The sequence below is a fragment of the Microtus ochrogaster genome, unplaced genomic scaffold (genome assembly GCF_000317375.1).
Source record: "Microtus ochrogaster isolate Prairie Vole_2 unplaced genomic scaffold, MicOch1.0 UNK58, whole genome shotgun sequence".
NCBI lineage: Eukaryota > Metazoa > Chordata > Mammalia > Rodentia > Cricetidae > Microtus > Microtus ochrogaster.
The window spans coordinates 83950-103487 of record NW_004949156.1 but is presented as its reverse complement, the minus strand read 5'-3'; the positions used below and the strand labels follow the sequence as shown (position 1 = coordinate 103487).

At 34.0% G+C, this 19538-nt stretch overlaps 1 protein-coding gene across 1 annotated transcript in view; it reads right to left on the bottom strand.

Annotated features, from left to right (window-relative positions):
• Dmd (dystrophin) overlaps positions 1-19538 on the bottom strand; it is a 1456297-nt gene that overhangs the window by 1369018 nt on the left and 67741 nt on the right. Inside the window, exons 9-13 of the mRNA XM_026777353.1 lie at positions 12767-12912; positions 10348-10560; positions 7964-8077; positions 6696-6851; positions 982-1152 (exon numbers count right to left, since the gene is read on the bottom strand). Of these exons, the coding sequence (XP_026633154.1) occupies positions 982-1152; positions 6696-6851; positions 7964-8077; positions 10348-10560; positions 12767-12912 (800 nt within the window). The remainder of the gene's footprint in view (positions 1-981; positions 1153-6695; positions 6852-7963; positions 8078-10347; positions 10561-12766; positions 12913-19538) is intronic.

Genomic DNA, 19538 nt, shown 5'->3' with positions numbered 1-19538 from the left:
TGCTGCTCCAGTAACATAAACAGTTAGCATGAGTATTTATAAAAATACAAAATAGATAGAGAGACAATGAGTACAAAACAAAAGAATTCATCAAGAAACAAAGCAGGTGCTAAGGTGACATTGATCTTCTGAGAGATCTAAAGTTTTATTTATTGACTTTCATTAAAGGTAATAGAAAAAATGTCACCCAAGAACTGTGATATAAGAAGATGGAACTCAAAAGGTGGCAATGATTTTGAAAATTAAAAAGGTGTTATTCCAAAATATAATAGGTCAAAACAGAAGGGGGGGGCATATCATTGATTCATGTTGTTCAACTACATATAAAACATGAGTAGCTATAATTAATTGTTCTATTGGGGTTTACCTTAATTATTTCTGATTAGCAGAGAAAGTAAGATCTCTGTTACCATAAAAATACCTACTGTGAATATGGCTAGTCTCATCGTGACCTCTTCACAATCAAATTGAAGATCATCATAGCCTTTAATGAGAAATCCTTGAAAGCTCTACCCTGCTTACTCAGAATGAAAATTCTTATCATTGCCCACATTGCCTCAAATGAACCTCAAGTTATTTAGCCTCTGATCTATCGCTTTTGTGTAGGCAGTGCTTCACTACTTCCTTTCTCAATTTGTCATAGTGTCTTTGCTACAAGTATTTCCTGTGACAGGAATGCGCTCCCATGATTTATTTTGGAACACTGGCTTTTTCTCATGACTCAGATCTCCCACATTAAACATACTTCCTCACAGATGCTTTAAAAGCAAAAGAGCATCTTACACCCATCAATTGTCCTGCAATCAGTAATCATTTTCCATTTTATGAAGCAAGTGCTGTTCTTTCTTGAAAGTTACTATAAACACCATTCCCAAGTTCCTATAAGAACAGTAATATAAAAAGTACACATTTTGCAGAATCACAGTTTCAAGGATGTTATTTTTCCAGTTTTTTTTCTTTGTTTTCTTTGGTTTCTTTTACCTTCATCTCTTCAACTGCAGTCTGTAATTCATCTGGAGTTTTGTATTCAAAATCTCTCTCTAGATATTCTTCTTCAGCTTGTGTCATCCACTCATGCATCTCTGATAAGTCTTTCTGGAGACTGACAGTTTTATCCAAACCTGCTTTCAAGGCTTCCTTCCTGGTGTAGACCTTTCATAAAACAATCAAACAAGAACAAATAGCAAAAGTTAAAACATAAGCATTGGCAGCGAATAGGAATGATTTTCACCATATTACTGATCAGTCTATATACATAATGAAAAGCATGGATAGTAAAGATAAAGCAAGAAGGAACATGAGTAATGAGATAATTAACCCAGATTTCACCCTCTGCTCTCTGAAAGGGGCTATTGAATATACCTGGGTCCACTTGGTAATGTTCGGCCCAATGCACAACCAGCTTAGAGAGACTAGTGCTGTGAGTTTTTTTCACTTCCATCCCTCACTAAAGGAACTTGTGGGCTCAATGATCAGACCAGCAGAGCTGACCAGGGTAGGCAGTTGAAGAAAACCTCAAACTAATGGGGCTTGAATGTGCTTTATAGTTGTAAAAAGAATCTGGAGCTACTTAGTTCGCACCATTAATAAAATAACCAGGTTGCTACATTATATGGATATATATATTCGTGTGTGTGTATATATGGCAATTCTCTTGTCAATAGAAAAATAGAAAATATCTGCAGTTAATAATTTTATTGGCCCATATACAATTGACCACTTTACATAATTATGTATATTTTGTGAAAAATTTTAAATATTCTAGTACTTAAAAGTTGTATAAGTACTTAAAAGTCTCATAAATCTAAGTGAAAAACAATGGAAATGCAGAGGTGGTTCATTAAAAAGAAGATATCGTGATGTACAATACAGACATACATATAGATGTAAAAACGGATAGATAGATAGAGATACATAGAATATGATCTTGTATAATATGTATCATAAGTATAATGGGTATACATGCAAAGGATGTTCAAATGTGACTAATAGAATATAATATCAATATATTTTCATATATAAAAAGGCAAAGAATAATTAGTGAAGACAAACATTTTGGAAGAGGTAGCAGAAAGATCTTTCCATGCCTGTTGAGACTAACATGAAATAGCAGGCTACCTTACTAGAGTATATTACTCAAATATATTTAAAGTACTAATACTAAACCTGAATTTCCTTTTTTCATTCTTAAGAGTGAATCAGAGTATATAGAATTGCATGTATGCTGTTGAATTCAGCTTGGAAATATCAGTTGATTAGAAAGAATTCTAGGTATTTTTAATAGGTGAATAAACAAAGTATGATATAAACTGACCATTAACTTATCTATAGTAAAATTAAAATTAACTCAACTGTATATATATATGCAGTATTTAAAAATCAAGTTGTTAAATAATGTATGTAGACATATGAAATATATGTCTGAGAATGTTTTTTGTTTTGTTTTATTGGCCATTTTCTTTGATGCTGGAGATCAGAGCCAGGGTCTCCCAGAAAGTATATAAACCCTGGATCAATGAGAAACAGACCCTTCTTATAAAGTCCAGATTTTAAAACCACATCACTTTCTGAAAACTTAAGTTGTTTTATACTTTAGTGCTAATTCATCACAAAATCAACAAAACCTCTAACTTCTAAAAAAATGCCTTATTAGAACAGCTTGTTCCAAAGTAGCAGACTGTTACCCTTAGTGTAAAATGCTTCACTTTGATCACAAGTAACTCTTTAGTGATTCTGACCAGATGTGAACAAGTTTCTATACTTTGAATAATGCCTTGTTTTAAAAAATTACATTTTCTGCATGTTTGGTACTAAATATCTTATAATTACAAATCAATAATAATTAATGTAATGTAATTATTATGTTTTTTCTCTTTAGTTCAATATGCTAACCTATCTACCAAAGCAAATACTTCTCTTGAATATATCACCAACACCTATTCTGACAAATACATATTTTTTCACAGTAAATCCATAAAGACCCAGAGACAACACACTATTGAATTTTGTATTATTTCTTTTCTTTTATTTTTTAAAAAAGAAAACAAATTATTTTTTTCATTTTACATACCAATCCTAATTCCTACTTCCTCCCTTTCTCCCATCCCCTCCAAATAAGCCCGCCCCATACCATCCACTCTTCAGAGAGAGTAAGGTACATTGCTTTGGGGAAGGTTTAAGGCCCTCCCTACTATATCCAGGCTGAACAAAGTATCCATCTAAAGAGAATAGGTTTGCAAAAAGCCAGTATAAATAGAAGGGATAAATCCTGGTGCCATTGCCAGTGGTCCCACAGTCTGCCCCAGTAATACAAATGTCACCCACACTCAGAGGGTCTAGTTTGGACCTATGCTGATTCCTTCACTGTCAGGATCGAGTTAGTGAGCTCTCATTAGCTCAGGTGAACTGTTTTACTGGATGTCTGCATCATGGTCTTGACTTTTTTGCTCATATTCTCACTCCTCCCAGGGGAGAAGCAGGAAGAGGGAACAGGATAGTCGAGATGGAGGAAGGACTGAGATAAGAGCAAGAAAAGAGATGTCTTTGTTGAGGAAGTCATTATGGGGCTAGCAAGAAACCTGGCACTAGAGAAATTCCCAGGAATCCACAAGGATGACCCTAGCTAAGACCCTAAGCAATTGATGAGAGGATGCCTGAACTGGCCTTGCCCTGTAGTTAGATCGATAACTATCTTAAACGTCACTATAAAACCTTCATCCATAATTTTGTTCAAAATATTTTCTGGGCCTTTGAGCTGTGACTCTTCTCCGGGAGGTGGTGGCGGGGAAGAGACAGAAATATTTAATAAATAAATTAAAAAAAGAGAGATATTATCCCCACAGCTTTGACTCAGTTGAAGCATTTCTAGAGATTTCTGCTAAGAATATGATTAAAAATAATAAAATAATAATCACTGAAAATAACAAAGTAAAAAAAAAATAAAACCTTCATTCAGCAAATGATGGAAACAAAGGCAGAGACCCACAGCAAAGTAGCATGCTATTAAATTTTTACATAATTACAATTCTTTCTCTGAATCTTTTGAAGCTGTTGAAAATACAAAGTATTAAAAAGACTAATGGAATTTAATCAAGATTTGTAGTGAAAGAGTCATGCTATACTATACAAATAAACTAGAGGAAAAGGGTTGGCAGCGGACTTTCTAAGGACAGAAAGGTACATTCTGAGAAGATAACATGAGTGTCCTGGAAGTGGAACTCGTTAGAATCAGAAAAAGTGATTCTAGGGACAGAAGTCAGTCCCTAGAAAGAGAACATCATTTGTCTTCCTTCATGTTCATAACTAACCTAAGATCTTGTTAGCAAGCACAGCATCTAAATTCTTCCACAAACTTGAAAAAACATGGCTTTACTAGCCAGAGAGAAATTCTGAAACTTTTTTGTTTTCCTAAATTAAAAGGGTTACATGGCATTTCCTCTTAAATATATTATATTGGCAATGCTAAACTGTCATGATCTACACAGATGTCAGTACCAGCTGATTACAGTGCATTCTAGTTCTTCTTATCTTAATATTGTGAAATTTTCAAGTATAATATTGAGTACTATTTCATGTATAATCTTTAATATATGACTTCAGAATAAGAAATAACTTTAGTTTACTTAGATAAAGTTTAACTAGGGCTGGAGAGATGGCTCAGCCATTAAAGGCTAGGCTCACAACCAAATATATTAGATAAAATTTAACTAATTTAAATTCCATCTTCTACTTTAACTAGCATTTTCATGATGCTAACTAAAATGTTCACTTTATTCCCAATTTACTTCTGATAATAAACATTTAGTAATTATGTAGTCAAATAAAAAGGCAAAGGAAAATGATGAATAAAATATCTAATTGAGCTATATCTTCAATGCATTTAAACATTGTAATAAATATCTACACACTATGGTAAATTAAGGTATGCATAAGCACAAAACTGTCTTTCTTCTCTCTCCCTTAATTCCTTACTTTCTTTGCGGTTAGTTCAATAATTTGTAGACTACCTTAATAAGAATTATCTTTTTTTATTAATATTTATTTATTTAGTATACAATATATACCTTCAGGCCAGAAGAGGGCACCTGACCTCATTATAGATGGTTGTGAGCCACCATGTGGTTGCAGGCAATGCTCTTAACCGCCGAGCCATCTCTCCAGCCCTATCTTTTATTTTTTTAAATAGCTAAAATCTTGACATGGATCATTCAGATCCATTATCTCTGAAATTTCAAATAATGTTTTTCTTCTTTATTTTTAAGTATAATCTAAACTCCTTGTCATTTTGTTATTTTAAAAATCAGATTCAGGGATTGTTAAGTATTTTCAACTAATATAGACATTTTAACTTTTATGAGAAAGTATTATTTAACATCAGAGTAAACACTACATATTCATTCTAATGTGCAAACATTTCTAAAAAGGACCAATTTACATTTAATTTCTATTTTCCCTCTGAAACAGTGAAGTGGAATCACCATATCCCACCCCCTGAAAACCTAGGTAATTTGATAATAGAAAATATATGTGGAATATGATACCTCAAGAAAAAAAAAAGGAGATTTTTTTTATTTTTCAATACCAGGATTGGAAAATAGCTACACTCTATGGCTAGTTTTTGTTAGGCAGCATGTCACTAAATTCATAACTTTACTTGAACAGTGAGTTCCTAATACACATTATAGAAAATAGTAGGTCTGAAGCATGAAAACAAAATGAATTGAAAAGTTATTTTAAAAATGCTTCTATAAATTATTAAAAGTCTGTTTGAGTAATGCTGTTGGCTTTCTTTTTTTCATTTCCTGCTGCTGATCCCACTTTTTTTTCTCAGTAAAATATTTGTGTTATTTCTAGTCCTCTGTTCAGGATCTTCCTAAAACTATTATATTTCATCTAGGCCTTGTGGAAATTTTCAGAGATATAATCCACCATTTAAGCGTTTTTACTCTGGGCAGCTGTTCTATCAATGACGAGAAGATGTGAAGAATGTAACTTAGCTGACCCTGGGCTATCTCAGCTGTGAGTTAATGGAACAGTTACGCATTTGTCGACAATTGTATCAACTGCACAGATTTGCTTTGACTTTCTCTTATAAATTCTTTCCTTTCTCAAACTTAGCCTTTGGCTTTTGGCATCAGTACTTTTCAACTTTGAAAGGTTACTTAAAATAATCAAAGACTAATTATTTCTTCAATACAGAAATGAAAGGGCACAAAACTTAAAAGCAATTACTGCTTTAGTTCAAAATATAGTGATTTAAGCAAGAACTATTTGATACACACTCCCCATGAATGTGCTTTATTTTCCACAATTTAATGCTGAAATTAGAAATAAATATCTACAAAAAATATTGTATTAACAGGAAAACCTGAATATAAACGCAGAGTTTATTTCCATATTAAGTAAATATAAATATGTATTCTGTCCTCATTAAGTCAATTAATAAAATTGATCCATTTTTAGAAATAAATTTTATTTCAGTTTTTAGTATGGATATTAGGTACTATTGAAAATATTGACTAAAATGTAGCCATATATGAGAGAAACAACTAATTTGTTTGAAATAAAAGTAGTTTTGACTGTCAACATAGTCAAGAAGAAAGTTTTCAATGTAGGTAATGATGAAGTCAGACCATCAGAAACTTTGCTAAATTCATGGACCTAAGATAGGCCACAGTGAATGGAACTGTGCATACCTGGCGGCACATGTAATCCCACTGACTGTTAAGTTCTCTGAGTTCTGTTTCGAATCTGGATGCAAATTCTTGTTCAGCTTCACTCTTTATCTTCTGGCCACCTTCATTGACACTGTTTAGACTTGGCTGTATTGTCTGAATATCACTGACTAAAAGCTGAAGAAACAATGTGTTGTTTAACATGACAGAAAAAGTATCACCATAATTTTTACAATTATAAATAAATATATATATGTATATATATAATTACATCTGAGACGAATTTTGATTACTAAAAGATTAACAAAACACAAATCTGCATAAAATCCTTAAAATATTCAGTGGCTGTTATGCTATCAACGATGCAGGAAATTATCTACACATATGCCACTTATCTCACAAAGACTTTCAAATAAATTAGGTATTTCTTGCTAGAAAATGAGTCAAATTAATGATCTTCATACATGAATAGCTTCAAAATAGTTTTGGTTATGAAAAACAGGCTACTCCAATACTTGTCCATCATAGAATTGCCTTTTAGCTTTTACTTGAAAAGAAAGTAATTTCAAGAGACTGATTACTTGCCCCATGTTGCATGACAATGTTCTGAGGAATAGCATTTCGGAACTATAGATTGTTGGGCTTAAGAGATGGCTCAGTGGGCAAAATGGTTGCTATGAACAGAGTACTTAAGTTCATATATGTAAAAACTTGGCCACAGTAGTGTGTGTACTTATTCTACTACTTGCAAAGAAAAATGTACACCTGGTGCTTGCTAGTTAGTTTTAGACAACTGTTGAGCCCTGATTCACTGAGAGACTTACTCAAAAAATACCATGGAAACCATGGGAGGAAGGCACTTAATATTCATCTCCAGCATTCGTTCAAAGTATACATGACACACACACACATGCACACACTAGGATATAGTCCATTGAAATGCAATTAAATTTGAAAAAATAACCTAGAGTAAGAACTAATAAGTACTTGAATGTTTTCTTTAGATTATATTTAATTTTATATTACGATTTATAAAGTGAGGCCCAAACAATATGCAATATGGGCACTAGAGATATTTAAACTATTTTCTGAAGTCCTTGAAGTGTGTTTAACCATGTCCATGATCTTTATGCACTAGGTGCTAGGATATCCAAAAATGTGTTCAGATATTTTGAACTGTTCAAACAGCAAGTGATTATGAACTGTCCCATCAGTAAGTGACTGAGCTAATGAAATGGTATTACCCAAAGAAAATATAGCATTTGAAAAGCATCAGATAAAAGTCTTACTCTGCATTGCTTCAGCTGTTTTTTTAGAATTTCAGAATCCCCCAGGGCAGGCCATTCCTCTTTCAGAAAAACATCAACTTCAGCCATCCATTTCTTCAAAGTTTTTATGTGATTCTGGAATAAAAAAAATACAAAACAATTTTAAGATATTATTAAGCTCTGATTGTTCTCAACACAGTTCATTATGATGATATGTCTGAATATAAGTCAGGAAACAATTTCCATGTTTGAGGGATGTCTCACTGGAGCTATTCTAGAAAAGAATATTTTTACTAAGACTGCATTTTATGGCTCATAGTATGAGCATTGGTGTATGAAGTCTGCTATTGTTAAAAATAAAAAAAATACTGCCAAATGTGCTTTTATGATGTTTCTCTTGAGAACATTAAATCATATCCTCTCTTGAGAAATTTGAAGTTACAAAACAAGGCATGATAATACTAATAATGTGCCCTTAGTGTACATAAAACAAACGATGAACAGTAAACTCAATGTAATCGTGCCTTTATAGCTTCCCTAAACCTGAACCTCCACAAATTGTTTTCTGCAGTTGACAGGTTAAACAGTTCCTTCAGTTGGGAATCTTCAGGGAAGATTATGTTACCTTCCAAGACAAAGCTTTTAGTTTCTTATTTGTGTGACTAGTTAGAAATAATGATCAGGAAGGCCATGATATCTTTTGTCATTTATATATTTACAAGAACCTCCCATCCATTTTCCTTGTATTACTTTTATTCATGTACTTCGTTTCAGTCACTTTTCAAAGATAAAGCTGTCACTTCTTTAACTACATGTAATTCAATCACAATGTATATTTATATTCTTTCTTCTTTCTAAAATTTCTGAGAATATATGCTTCACATAAGGTTTTCCCTTATATGTCTCCACTATCTTCAATTCAGGTCCTACCATGAATTCCTTGATAAATTAATTATAATATCTTAAGTTCATTCTTACTTCACAGAAATCCTTTTCCTAAATTTATGCCAGTGATCTCTTCCCTTTTTATGATGATGATTGGATGATGGAAACATAACTTCAATTTCCATTTTTAAAATTACTGGTAAAGCTGGGTGGTGGTGGCTCATGCTTTTAATCCCAGCACTTGGGAGGCAGAAGCAGGTGGATCTCTGTGAGTTTAAGGCCAACTTGGTCTACAAGAACTAGTTCCAGGACAGGCTCCAGAACTACAGAGAAACCTTGTCTGGAAAACTTAAAAAACAAAACAAAACAAATAAACTCCAAAATTAAAATTACTAGTAATAAACCTTTGTAATTGTTCTTTTGTTGTTATGTTTAATTCCATTTCCCATGTGAAATGAGTCATGCAAAAGAGGAACATTCGTGACCACTTATGACATAGTACATTTCTGAACCATATATTGTATTAGAAAACATACATATTATGGATGAAATACTGTACATCTTTCAAACAAATGAGAATTTGCTCATTTTGCAAGGATCTCATTTTGCCTCTTTAATACTGAGTTCCAGTAGTTCAAATTATAGTTGAGAACATCTGTATCATGATTAGTGTTTCATTAGCTCTTTTCCTTATATATGGAGTTCTTTCTTGCCCAGTTATACTGCTTAATACAGTTCCACATAGTTAATATGTTCACAACTATTCCCAATCAAAAATATCCAATGTGACAGGGTGGGTGACGTTGCAGATAAAAGAAAGTTAAACATGCAAACAATATTCTTTATCATCTGGCATATCATGACATCGATAGTAGAATGCTAGAAGGCTTGTTTTATTAAGAGAAATCTAAAAAAGACAAAAGGTGAAGACAGTGAAGGAGAGCAGATTAGATGGAAAAGATTCAGAGTCAGACATAGTCACCAGAAGATGCTAGGATAGTAGAAGATGTGCTCATGAATAAAAGATTGTGTGCTGCTTTGAGAAGCGAAACAGAGCAAACAAATCCACTTTCTCTTAAAGCCTGCATTCATAGCAAGCCTCACCCATACATGTAGATTATTGTACATTCTGTGTAGTGTTTTAAGCTGGAAAATATAGGAACGAACAATTCACTGGTAGGACCAGAATTGAAGTAAGGACACTTCTAATATATTTGACTCATAAGTATATGTTTAATTCTGGAATAATATGTTTTAAATATTTATATTAAAAATTTTAACTGTGAATTGGTGTTGGTGAAAATAATCGATTCAGTCCTATAGAAAATCCAAGAAGAATGTATCATTAAATTTTCTTAGGAAAAATGGTAAAGTTATACTCATTCGTGAAAGATTTGTCTTTAATCTCATCAATGCCTTTGAAGGACTCTGGGAGTCAAATCTCTCTTTCCCATCACATCTTACAGTGCACTGATGTGTGGAAAATAAATATGAATATACAAAGAAAAACCTTGGCTTACCTGAATTTTTCGAAGTTTATTCATATGGTCTTCTAGCTTTTGGCTATGTTCCATCAGCTGGGTGGAGAGCTTCTTCCAGCGCCCCTCAACCTCTTGAAATTCTAACTGATATTTCTGGCTTATTTCTGAAGGCGCTTTCTGGGACATCTCCTTCACAGTGGTGCTCAGATAGCTGAAGCCACTTTCTTGCTCTTTCAAAGAACTTTGCAAAGCCTCAAAATTAAACAATGAAGTGCATTTACATTAAATGAGGCATAATTGATGAGATTTTCTCACATCAAGAAGAAACTAAATGATAGCTTATGTAATTTAAAGATCTAAACAAAGAAGAATTTCTGACAAAACAATTTGCATGTATTTATATAAATAATGTCTAATATGTTCCAAAGCATATTTTATTTATAGAGAAATTTGGTATATCTAATTTTTACTGAATACCTATATACTGATAATTATGCTTATTATATAAGTAATACATTTTAGTTTTTTAGTTTACCTGCAGTGAAACCTCAATAAACCAAGCTTCAATATTTCTTCTTAAAATTATTACTAAATTAAATTTATATTTGTGAAAACCTTGAATATTCTATCAAGACATCTGATTACTAACAGAAATTAACTAAAGTTTTATAATTAATTTCTAACTTTCCACTTTGATGAAATGTGTTTACATTCATCCACTTCTACTACTGAACAGTTTTAAATTATTTGTGTAAAAATAGAATTTTTATAAGATTATGTTTGTATATACAACGGAATGAAAATTTGTGTATTAATATAAAATACTGAAGAGACTTCCTCAAAAAATTAATTCCCATCATGAAATGCATTTACTTACTTCTGACTGACACTAACTATGTACTAGGGAAGATTATATCTCATTTGTTACTTCACCCTCTAGAACTGCATTTATAATTTATCATAGGGTTATTCAAAGTTTATTATATCCCTGGTGACTTTCTTTTGAAGACTATTCCTTGGCTTTAGAAACAAAAACTACTTTGTGTCATTTTTCTTTCCTTTGCTCTTTTTGCATTGGCTGTTCTTGTATCTTCCTGACATGCATGACTCTTTAACAGATGCTTAACAATATTTCACCATTATAAATTCTTTAAAACACTTCATTGTACATAGTAGATTTGGTTTTTCCCGATGACACAGGGTCTTTCATATATTCCCAATGGTTCCTATGATTGTTCTTCTATAGCTTGTTTTTCTGTTATAATATCAGCTTCTAATAATTAATTCAACATTAGTTTTGTACTTTCACTATTCTTAATAGCTTATTTTTATAGGCCCAATTTTCTTTTTTTTTTTTCTTTTTTTTTGTTTTTGGTTTTTCGAGACAGGGTTTCTCTGTGGCTTTGGAGCCTGTCCTGGAACTAGCTCTTGTAGACCAGGCTGGTCTCGAACTCACAGAGATCCACCTGCCTCTGCCTCCCGAGTGCTGGGATTAAAGGCGTGCGCCACCACCACCCGGCTAGGCTCAATTTTCTGAAGTGTATTAGTTCTTTTGGATCACACTTTTATCAAGTGAACATCAGAAATACTATACTAAATATGTAGAAAGTGGAACTCTGCTGCTAGTTTTTTTCCGTATTATAATATAGGAAAAACTATAATTAGGGATTATATAGTAAAAGAAAATATTTAAATAAAATTTCCTTAAAATTACTTATAAAATGAACTAACACAATACCATTTAAAAGGATTTGAAATAGCTAAAAATGTAATAGTATTTTTATTAACTTAATTCTTAAAATATAGACATACCATCTTAATTTCTAACTATAATGAATATATTTCCAGATTTTAAAAGAATGAGTATACAACATAGCAATTTTGCTTTTTCGAGACAGAGTTTCTCTGTGGCTTTGGAGCCTGTCCTGGAACTAGCTCTGTAGACCAGGCTGGTCTCGAACTCACAGAGATCCACCTGGCTCTGCCTCCCGAGTGCTGGGATTAAAGGCGTTCGCCACCATCACCTGGCACAACATAGCAATTTTGGAATCAACAAAAATTTAGTTCTCATATGTCTTTATATCATATTATTTTCTCATATTATTATTTAAACTTTCTTGACTTTGGTTGTTAAAATACCTACTCAGTATCAAATATTTCAACAGAATCTTACATAAATCTATTGATTAAATCTATGCTTAAAGATATCAGGATTTATAAAATATGTAATTATGATAAAATAATGAGATCTAATTTAACACTTATACTTGATCTCTTAAAATATACATTAAACTTAAAAGGAAATTATAGTTTTATTCCACAATATTCTCCTGTTCCTTTTTTTAAACTCCTAATCTGTGATCCCTACCTTTATTATCTTTATTTATATTTAATGCAACAACAATGCAAGTTTTAAGACATGTTCTTTGTTGCTTATAGTAGTCAATTGTCCACAGACCTGCAGTTTCCCGAGTCTCTGCTCCATTATTTCATATTCCGTGACACTAAGATGAGGTATAGAGAGTTTATTTTCTGACTGCTGGATCCATGTCCGGATGGTGCTCATTGTCTCCTGATAGCGCGTTGGTGGTAAAGCGTCAAAAACTTTATCAAAGGGAACAAAGAGAGAAGAGAATTACATCAAATTCAAGCCTGGAAAGAGAATACTAATAAAACCAATTAAAATCCTGTCCTATTTTTCTTATTTGTCAGCAAATACAATTCTATTATCTTAAGTATTAATTAATACCCTTGCTTGAAATATAATGGAAAGTAGTTGTGATAATGAAGATGCTTTTTTACCTAATACTTGCCTGATATGTTAAGAACACTGTATGCAATACTGAATTTTGAAATATCCTGGGTAAACTTTTGGCAGGGATAGGGGGATAAGGAGATGGGAACTTGAGGGAGCAGGTTAGTTAGGCAGGTTGGGTGCAAGATTCACAGTCAAGCACTAGGCCTAGCTCTGGGAGTTCTCTTGAAGAAAATGAGGAGGGATTGTATGAGCCAGGAGGGTCAAGGTCATGATGGAGGAATCTACAGAGACAGCTGACCTGAGTTTATTGGTCTCAATAGTTAGGGAATCTGCATGGGACCAACATAGGCCCTCTACATGTGTGAGACAGTTGTGTAACTTAATCTGCTCATAATATGCCTAGCAGTGAGATCAAGGCCTGCTGATTTTTGGAAGCCTGTTCCCCATGCTGGTTTACCTTGCCCAGCCTTAGTACAGGGGGAAGAACTTAGATGCTAGGTTTAAGTCCATGGAAGGCCTGCACTTTTCTGAATTGGAGAGAGTGAAGAAGTGGATGGATGAGGATGGGGGTAAAAGGGAGCTGAGGGGAGGGAACAAGAAGAGAAGAGGAAAGAGAAACTATGGTAGGTATATAAAATTTTAAAAAGAGTAGGAAAAATAATATAGTCCCTGCTAAATAAACCATGCTAAAGTAAAAGGCCATATAAGCAAGATATATGGATAGCATAAATTGGACTTAATGGATTTTAAATGAGAGAGAGAGAGGGGGGGGAGAAGAGAGGGAGAGAGAGAGAAGGGGGAGAGAGAGAGAAGAGAGGGAGAGGGAGAGAGAAGAGAGGAAGAGAGAGAGAAGAGGGGGAGAGAGAGAAGAGGGGGAGAGAGAGAGAGGAGAGGAGGAGAGAGAGAGAGAGAGAGATTGAAAAAGAGAGGGAGGAAGGGAGGGAGAGAGAGAGAGAGAGACAGGAGAGGGCAAAGATTGAGTTGGGAAAGGAGAGTAGTCATCTCTCAGGAGTTGAACAACAGAGTATTTTTCCATGCTGGGAGTCTGAAAGCCCAAGAAAGGCATTTTCTATATGGGTTACACAATTGAAGGAGTTACGATATCCTCTAACAAATGACACTTTGGTGTACAGAGTGTAAGAGAAATATCCTAATATCTACTTCTCTTATCCTCAATGTCCTCTGAGTTCCCTGCTCTGCCCTGACTAAAGAAAACAGGCAATTTGAAAAAGAATGTGGAGGAAATGTCGTATGGAAAGAACAGGGAATGATATGGGAATGGGAGCAGTTGGCAGACTGGTAGACAAATGATCTTAAGAGTATAATGGTTGAGGAGACAACAGGGAATGGTGTGGGGAAGGGGTGGGGGCAGATAAATGATCTCAAGAGTATGATGGTTGAATAGAGCAAATGATTTTATGAAGAACCCAAGAGTAGACATGAATTGATTCCAAAAAATTTTATATTTTATTTAGTACTTCACTAATAAAAATATGATTTTACTAGATACATTTTTATATATTAGAGCCTCTCCATGATAGAATAATTTGTGGGACATAAACACAATTTTAAGTAGTATTATCAACTGACCAGATAGTAATCAAGAGGCTTTCTTGTAGACAGTGATATGACCAGACTAAACTGAGGTGGAAGACTGAATATCAAGCCATATGTATTAACAGAAACCATTTCATTCCACGAGGAATATAATAAATAGAATAATCCCGAGAAATGGTTGTGTCTAGGAAAATAAGAACATTTATTTACTTTTATTAAATTTTCAGAAACTGATTCATATCCAAACACCAAATATCTGTGTATTTACAAATAAATATAGAGATATATAGATTCATTCGTAGTCATATATAATCCTAACTCACACAGAAAGTGCATTTAAAGGTTCATTTCTACCTCATTCTGGAATATAATAAGAATAATTAAAAAATGTAAAAAAAAGGTAGAAAGAAAGAAATTGGTACCAAAGTAGATGAAAGTGTTCTATATTTATGAGTTCATTTAAGCAACACTGAGTATCAGATAACACTTTTCTGTTGTTACTGATATATACATTTTATAGTTTAGGTAAAAATAGACTATTATATGGAATTACTATACAAATATTGGTAAAATATTTAGGGTCTATGTGGTGGCTTGATCACACTGGCCCCTACAAACTCATTGGCAGTGGCATTGTTAGGAGGTGTGGCTTTGGTGGGTTAAGTATAACCTTGTTGGAGGACGTGTGTCAGAGACAGGCTTGGAGGTCTCATATATGCTCAAACCACACACAATTTACTTTCTGTTTCCTCTAGGATCAATATGCAGCTTCTCTACTCTCAGCTCCTTCTCCAGCACCATGTCTGCCTGCCTGCCACCAGACACTGCCTTTCCCGCCATGAAGATAAGGAATTAAATCTCTAAAACTGTAAGCCACCCAATTAGATGTTTTTTCCTGATAAGAGTTATTATGGTTCTCTTCACACCTATAGAAACCCTAAGTTAAAAAGAAGTCGGTAACAGGGACTAGGGTGTTGTGATAGGTCCTTGAGACTGTGGATTAGAAAAGCAATTGAACACTTTAAGTGTTACCTAATGATCCATCCTTACAGGAACATAGAAAACAGTGGGGCTAAGTGTGATTTGAACTGTGGGTTCCTGGATCAAGAGGTTTCAGAGGAGAAGAATACTAGCGTGTGTCCTAGAAACTGATCTTGTCATATTCTGGTGAAGAGTGTGGCTGCTTTTTGCCCTTGTCTGAAAAGTCTTCCTGAGGACAAATAAAGAGTTTCAGATTAATTCTCTTGGCAGAGGAAATCTCAAAACTGTAGTATAGACTCTGTCATGTTATTAGTGGTAACTCTAATAAAAATTTATAATGAAAAGGAGCAAGTTAAAAAAAGAACATACAAAATGTACAATTTGAGGAGAAAAAGAACACCAGGAAGTGGAATGGAGTTAAATCCTGTGCTCAAGGAGATAAAGAGATTAAGAAATGGAATAAAGGGAATTGCAATCTCAGGGTAAGATCCCACCCATCCAAGTTTCCAACTCATGAAAAGCAATTAAAGACAAGCTTACAACAAAGTATGATGATGCATACTTTTAATTCCAGCTCTCTGAAGGCAGAGACTGGTAAATCTTTGAGTTTGAAGGAAGTCTGGTCTACAGAGCAAGTTCTAGAATGGTCAAATTTAATGCAGTGAAAGAAACCACCCAAACCAGAAAGCTGGTGAAGATTTAATTGAATAAGGGGGCCATGTTCCTGCCATGCAAGCAACAGAACATAGCAGCTTCACCCATGTAGTTCTGGATTTAGAGTCAAGAAAAGAAGAAAGACATTGTGTAACCTTCCTCTGCAAATAAGGAAAGCTGTTGATGCCAGGCAAGTGTTAGGGGTGTCCCTAACTGTAGGTCATTTTGTGAAGCTGTGTAGCTGATGACTGGATTGCCTTAGAGACCCCAAGGTATTTGAGATGCCAGATCCCTGGAATACTTGCTAAGGAGAACTGCTAACAGGGAGAGGAACCATCCCAAAGAAAGAAGTGTGTTTCAGACAACAAAGTTGAAAGGACTTGGAGATCTGAAGAGCCTTTGACACCAGACATGGAGATACAGATTTGGAGTTTGCCAAGCCTGATTTTGGTATTGCTTTGGTCCAGCATTTCCTCACTGTTCTCTCTCCTCTCCATTTTGATGTGGTAATGTTCACACCCTTTGCCATTATATGTTGGAAGTATGTGCTCTGTATTTTGATTTTGATTTCATAGGGGTTACAGTTAAGAGATTGCATGAATCTCAGAGGAGGCTTTGAACTTTAGAGTTTAAAAGTTGCTGAAACTGTAATAGACTGTGGGCACTTTGAAGCTGAAATAAATGCCTTTTCAGGTAGTGGAATGTGTTGGTTTTAAAGGAAATGGTCCCCATAAGCTCATAGGAAGTGGCACTAGTAGGAGGCGTGGATTTGTTGTTGTAAGTATGGCTTTGTTGGATAAAGTGCAATCACTGTGCAGGTGGACTTTCAGGTCTTATATCTTCTCAAGCCATACCCAATATTGCAGAAAGACTTCTCGCACTCCATGTTTGCCTGCATGCCAACATGTTGCACCATGACGATAATGGAATAAACCTCTAAAAATACAAGCCATCACAATTAAATGTTTTTCCTGTGTAAGAGTTGCTATGATCATGGTCTCTATTCACAGTAATAGAAACCCTTACTGAGACAGTATCTTCACAGCAATAGGAACCCTAACTAAGACAGTATTTTAAAGGTAAACTTGACATTAGTTTCATTGTGCAGAAATATTAAATTATACCTATTTCTCATTATCCAAGCTTGGATTCCAATTTGATCATTGTATATCAAATAGGTGTGCTGAATTATTAAATTCTCACAATGTCCCACATAAATTTAAATGTATAAAAGTGAAACTGAAACCAAATAAATTGAAAATTAGAACAAATTTATAGGTTTCTCCAAAAAGGTGATAGATATGCAGACTACACTAATCTAATTAGATATTATATACAGGGTTGAGATATTAACCAGTACATTATAAATATTTACAATTGTATTCAGTTAAATAGAAGCAAATGCCAGTCCATTTCATATATGAGAATTACAAATTTTTGTATTTTCTACATTATGGAACAACCTAAAGCAATCAGTAAAAGTGAGAATGGTGTATTAGTACTATTTAATTACATTTTAAAGTGGTATGAGTTACCTAAAGCTAAGTTAACATCTTAACCTGTATATATTTTTAGTTCATAGTGAGTAAGTAGATAAGTAGATTGGAAGAAAAGCAACAAATAGAAATAAATCTTTTATCAAGATATATTAGAGTAAAAAAATAAAGTTTTCAAAAGTAAACTAGAGAAATATTCTAATTTGGAGCTGAAAGAATTTACTATACTTTGTTCTTATTTAGTGTCATTATGCGGACTGTTCCGAACAAATCCACAACCTTGAATATGTGACCATAGAGAGCATTTTAGTAGCTATCATAACAACTTATTCTGCAATCTCTGGAAAACTGAATTGTCATTCACTGCAATGTTTTTGATCCTGTATCTATAACATTACTTCTTGAAAGACTCTATCTAATCTTCATTTTTATCTCTTTAATGAGTCTAGACCAATAAAATCTCATTTGGAATGGCTACTATTTGTATCTTCCTTCCTGTCTCTCTGAACCCATATTTCATTTAGTATTTTAAATATTAGCAGTAGTCTTATTTTTCAGAAATGGAAATTCTCTCTCTCTCTCTCTCTCTCTCTCTCTCTCTCTCTCTCTCTCTCTCTCTCTCTCGTTTCTGAGACAGGGTTTCTCTGTGTAATAGCCCTAGCTGTCCTGGAACTAGCTCTTATAGAATAGATAATATCTTTACTTCTCAAATTAATCCACAAAATAGAAACAGAAAGAACATTGCCAAAAATCATTTTATGAGGACACAGTCATCTTGATTCAGTGGTTGTTAAGACATGCAAATTTTCCGAAACAATAGGTAAATATATGAGAAGCACTCTTATAAAAATAGTAGGATGGAAAACACACTTTCCCTCTGCCCCGTTTAGCCATTTATTAATATCCATCTACATTCCTTTGGACATCTGACCACCCACTCTTTACCATGAACCCCAAGTAACCACACTAAGTTGGGACCTGATGTGGAAGTCCCTTCTGTGTGCTGTGATTACCACTGATGAATAAAGAAACTACCTTGGCCTGGTGATAGGGCAGAACTTAGGTATGTAGGGAGGATGGACTGAATGCTGGGAGAAGGAAAGGTGGAGTCATGGACCACTGTGGAGGCACCAAGAGAGTCAGACATTCAGGAACTTTGCTGGTAGGCCACAACCTCGTGTTGATATATAGATTAATAGAAATGAGTTAAATTAAGATGTAAGAGTTAGCCAAAAAGAAGCTAGAGCTAATGGGCCAAGCAGTGGTTTAATTAATACAGTTTCTATGTTATTATTTCGGGGCTAAGCTAGCCGGGTGGCAGGGATGAACAAGCGGGCCCTCTTTCTTCCAACAGGGACCCAGGTGCCGGAAGACAAGTTTGAGAAGTTTTATAAATAATTTTTGTGTGCAAAATGATTATATGTATACATTTATAAGTATGTAAACATAATGAATATTAAATGTTTACATTGTAGTAACATAGGAAAACCCCAGCTATCAATATGACTATTCCATACTTCTTTAAACTGAAGATTGAACCAAACAGGCATACAAGATTTAAAATAACGTTCCAGTGAGGAAGTTAAACTATAGAATATCAATTAAAATTATTTTATTTTAAATAATTTTTGTGTATTTCATCAAAAAATTAAATACAATATGGTAAGATGTATGAAAAATTAAAAATAGCTTTTTCCATTTAGAGGTTTGACGCTCAGCATCTATTATACTGTAGTCCACTAGAGGGCGCTAATATCATTTTAAAGTTATACCGACTGATTTTT